The 5,408-nt window shown below is 34.6% G+C and overlaps 1 protein-coding gene across 1 annotated transcript; it reads right to left on the reverse strand.

Annotated features, from left to right (window-relative positions):
- Positions 1-4,368: 4,368 nt before the first annotated feature.
- On the reverse strand, positions 4,369-5,205 carry LOC139848800 (uncharacterized). The gene has a single exon (XM_071838494.1). The coding sequence runs from the start codon at positions 5,203-5,205 to the stop codon at positions 4,369-4,371; it is 837 nt and encodes a 278-aa protein (XP_071694595.1).
- Between the last annotated feature and the right edge of the window lie 203 nt (positions 5,206-5,408).

The raw sequence follows: 5,408 nt of genomic DNA on the forward strand, positions 1-5,408 counted from the left end.
CAAGCAAATCAAGATCAGATGGCCTGTCAAATGGATCCCAGACCACGTTTAATGTCGCGGCGCGAGGAAATGGGGCCGCGGCCGCGGCGATACTGACGAACTGGTACCAGATTTTGTAATTTTAAAAGGGAAGTGAGGGCATTTTGGTCATTTCACGTGTGTGCCAGATTTGAGATCTTAAATCTCATCCACTCATCTCATTTCTTTCATTTCTTTTTCCTTTTCTTTCTCATTCCTTTTCTTTCTCATTTTCCGCTCAAAACTTCAAACCCCAATTGATTCAAAGGGATTTTTGGAAAGGAAGAAGCGGGTTTTGATCGAAAGCGTAGGAGGCAACTTTGTTCTCCTCGTTCTTAGCTACAAGGTGATACTAGCGGTAAGCTCTAACTCCGAATTTCATTTTCGTGTTCATCATTCAAATTTAAGGCTTTTGATTGTATATTCATAAATGAAACCCCATTAGTTGTTAATGGAAGATTAACACCAAGATTTGGGTTTATTGTTGATGTTGGCGGGTTTTGGGTTTGATGAGCAAGTGTAAGCTTGTAAGACTTGCAAATGGGTGTAATCACTAGTATTTAGTGATTATTGAGGTGTTGGAAGCCTTTGGGGTTCATGTGCTTGACTAATTTTGAAATGGGTCAAAATTAGGGTTTAAGTGTCATTTTGGGCAAGATAGGTGTTTAACACCTATGACTGGGTTTAATCGGTGTATTAGGACCATTGTCACTATTGTTAGTGATTATTGGTTAGTTTGGGCGCGGTTTGAGCTTGGAAGTGCATTTGGGTCAAAATTGCACTAGTTGTCGATTTGGGTTGGTTTGTAAATCCACCCTAATTGTGTTATTTGTTATGTGATAATGGAATAGGTACGTTCCATTGGCGTTTGCGGATTTTGGTTTGGCATCCATCAAGACTTCAAGGTGAGTGTCAATATCCTATGTGCATATGTATGTGTAGGATGGGTGCGGGTCGGGTGATGTGGTTCTCGGTTATAGAGCTCACTTCACATATAGGTGGATTGATGGGCTTGTGTATAGGTCCAATTGGCACGGTTGTGCGTTTTGGTTGACCACCTTTGACGAGGTGCACACTTTGTGTGTACGTTATCACATGTGCTTGTATGCTGGTATATTGTAATTTATCGCTAGATTTTTGTACATTGGTTCCAAGCTCGAATATTGAGGTTTATATGGTGTTATGGTCTAGCTCTCGTTAGTTTTTTTTTTTTTTTTTTTTTTTTGTGTTACAAGTTTTTGTTCTGACATTTTGGTGTTGTAGCAGCCACATGCCTTTAATTATGTACCTCAGGCAAGTATAGTCTAAAAAGGTGCTTATAAATGACAATTTTCCCTCACATGACTGGAGTCAACGGTGAAAATTAACGATCATCACAAAATTGGAATATCCACGCTAAATGTGCAAACTTGTGGACTATTCAGTTGAAAAAAAATCAAGTTTGAATTATCCTTGCAATATTGAGCAAACTACAAGGACTCCGCGTGTCGTATAAGAATGCTCATTATTATGTCTGTTTTTGTTATTTATTTTAGTTTATTTATTGACAAAATTGTCCATTTCGTCCTTGTATTTTTCACTTATTACTCATTTCATCCCTATGTTTTATTTCCTGCAATTTTCATCCTTAAAGACATTTTAAAGTCTCAAATTCATCCCTCACCCTAACGAAAGTTGATGTCCGTTAAGTATGGACCATCCTTGTAAAAATTGTTTCCTTAACTTTGCAATCTTATCATTTTAATTTTACCTACTACCGCCACTTGCAACTTCATCGCCGTATCTTGTACACAGTTAAAGTGTTAGAGACCCATTTGAATAAGGCAAAAGTCAATCATAAAAAATCGTGGATGTTAAAATGAGTAATATTTTGGCTGTATAATCACGTAAGACATGACACTATGACAGTACGTTTATTATAATTTTTAATGAGCCTCAAAACCAGATTTAGTAATTTGTTTTATACAATTGGTAATTAAAAAAAGAAGGGTGTACGTTATCATCATTTGGCTAGCCTCGGAACATTTTCCAACACATCTGATTCAAGGTTTTACTTTGTATCATAACTCATAAGTATCTATAAGTCCATAACTTATGAACATCGCAGATTCACACTCACAGATAGTGGTGGTGTTATACATGTCAATATGTCATCTCATGACCAGCCTAGATTTCTAGACAACCGTTAACTCGACATTCAACACCTAAATTACACAAACCGCTTCAGATTAAACACACACATAAAACATAAATTTTTTTCAATTATATATAGAGATAGGTAGATGTGTGGAGAAGTGCTTACCGAGATCCATGAGGTGATTTTTGAAAATAGCACAATTTTCTTCGAGTATCTGCACCAATTAACAAATTAATGACATTAATTGAAAGGTTGAATGGAAAATACTAGCATAAAATTATATTAGGGTTTCGTTACTGTGTTTTATTCAAATTGATCTGGGTTATTCAAATTGAATTACAATAACTGAGCTTTATTTGTGTTTTAACTTATTAGTGTTTTTAATTTAATTGCATTGTTACAAATTTTCAGTTGGTGATGATGAACTCGTAGGTTGAAGATGAGTTAGGAGATAAACAAAAAAAGACATTAGTTAAAGAAGAAAACAAAATTTTTACATGGATGGTCCATACTTAACGAACATTTAATTTTTGTTAGGGTGAGGGATGAATTTGAGACTTTAAAAGGATGGTCCATACTTAACGAACAAATATTTTTACAAGGATGGTCCATACTTAACGAACAAATATTTTTTACTTTTTATAAATAGATAATTCAATTTATATTTTTATATAAACAATATAAAACTAAATAATTAACAATGACAAAATTGCGTAAATGGTCCATTAACTTTCTATGTTATAGCATCCTAAACCTTTATATAAAAATTTTGCGTAGATGGCCCTGAACTTACAAATTTAAGCACGAATGGCCCAAATTATTTACGCTGTTACCTTGTAATCGTTAAGCAAAGTCATGTGCTTACCATGTGAGGGTATTTTTGTCCCATAACATATTAGTTTCAGTTTAGTAGTTCACATGACTTGCACGTGATTTCTTTTTGGCTTTTATAAGCGTTTCACATTCAGAACCCTAGCAGACCTCGTCCCCAAATTATAAACCCCTATTCGTTCCTTTTAGGTTTTCAATTGAAATTCAAAATCAACAATGGTGGTGTGTATGTGTGGGTGTAGTGCGGTCATCCGTACATCATGGACTGCTCAAAATCCTGGTCGTCGTTTTTATTCTTGCCCTAATAAGGTACGTGTGAATTTAATTTTTTTAATAAGTTTGTGTATTTTGGAATGGTAATTAAATTTGTTGTTATGTTTGTTAGGATTCCACATGCGGTTTTTTTTGTTGGTTTGATCCTCTCACTGGTGATCGTTCGGCTATTATCATTCGAGGGCTATTGAATTCACTAAATGCAAGTGATGCTAGAGCTAAATCTGCTGAGAATGAAGCTTTTAAGTTGAAGCTTTTGTTGTTTATTAGTTGGATTTTGTTTACTATGTATGTTTATCATAATTAGCTAGTGAATATTGTTTTTTTGTTCAAGATTGTGGTTTTGAAGATGTGTTCTTGTTTTGGTTGAAATTCATTGCTTAAATGCAAATGTAATGAAACAAGATTGTGGTTATGAAGATTTTGATCAATGAAGCTAATTCTTCTTTTAAGATTCGCATTGTTGTGTATTGTTATAGTCTATTGATGTGCAAATGTAATGAAACCAGAATGCAGATCAGTATTTCATGCTTTTTTGACACTGCACTATTTTTGACACTGCATTTCATGCTTTTTTGGCAGTTTTTAAACTGCACTAGTGTTAACACTAAACTATATCAATATACATATATATAATGGTCAATTCTAGTGTACTTAGACCCCAAATGGTCAAGTATGGTAAATTAAGACCCGAATGGTATAAGCTAGTCAATTAAGACCCAATTGGTCAATTTTGGTCAATTTGCACCCAAATAGTCAAATTTGTTCAATTTAGACCCAAATGGTATAGGCTACTCAATTAAGACCCAATTGGTCAATTTTGGTCAATTAAGACCCAAATGGTGTAATTTGGTCAAATTAGACCCAAATGGTCAATTCTAGTCAATTAAGACCCATTTGATCAGTTAATAACCAATTGTTCAACAACTCAACATATAAAAGACAGTCTAAAAATAGTCTAAACCAAAATAAAAACCAAAATAAAACTGCATAAGCTGTTAAACAGTCTAAAACAAAAACAAATACATCAAATTTCAAAATCTATCAAACTGTCTAAACCAAAAACACGATTAAATGAAAGTTTTGATGAAATAAACAAATAAAGCAATCTAATTATGCACCGTCTTCCTCTTGGATCCACTAGTTTCACCTGTTTTTGGACCACCTGTTGGGCAACCCCTCCTGTTATGGCCAATACCTTTCCATATTCCACATTTTGTAACCTGGCCCTTCTTTGATAACTTACCACCAGATACTATATCATCATTTTCAAGCAAACCCTTTCTTCTACTCTTCTTTGGCCTCCCTGCAGTAGCAATCTTTGTAGGTGGGAGGATAGGTATTGTCACACTTGACTTTGGCCACATATCCCTTCCATTCAATGGAATAATTGCATGTTGGTAAGTGTCAAACCATCTTTTTCTATAATGAACTTGGTTTACCCATTCTTCTGGTCTTGGAACTTTTGGATCATTAGCTCTCATATTCCATATGTAAGCTATTACATGTTTACATGGCATACCTGTTACTTCCCATTTTCTACAAGCACATGATTCTTGACCCATGTCAACAACCATTTGATCATTATTTGGTCCAGTGACTTGGAACATCCTACTACCATTATATATCACACTATACTTGCTGGCTTCTTTTTTAATCATATCAAACACCCTAGTTGCTTTTGGATTTAAAACACCATCTGACTTCATTATCATATTCTGAGTATTATCAATTCTCTTCATTAAGTAAGTCCTGATGAACTCCAAGCAAGTTATAATAGGCTTATCTCTTCCATCTACTATCCACCTATTAAACAATTCACACATGTTGCTCAATAACACATCACAAACTGCCCTACCTGTAAAATGACTTCTAGACCATTGTTGAGGAGGTATATCAGCCAAATACTTCCAAGCTTTATCATCAAATGCTTTTAGATCAAGCATATATTTTTCAAAGTGAGCTACTGTTGTAGCAGTACACACTTCCAAAGGTGTTGCTTGTAAGCTACTCCCCTAAAATTCTTGGTTTTCATATTCTCATGTAAATATCTCAAACAGTATCTGTGCTCTGCACATGAGAATATCCTCTCCACAGCTTTGATAAGTCCCTATTAAAGAACATTAATTAATGTATGCATTGTATTTTA

Source organism: Rutidosis leptorrhynchoides, chromosome 5 (genome assembly GCF_046630445.1).
Source record: "Rutidosis leptorrhynchoides isolate AG116_Rl617_1_P2 chromosome 5, CSIRO_AGI_Rlap_v1, whole genome shotgun sequence".
Classification (NCBI taxonomy): Eukaryota; Viridiplantae; Streptophyta; class Magnoliopsida; order Asterales; family Asteraceae; genus Rutidosis; species Rutidosis leptorrhynchoides.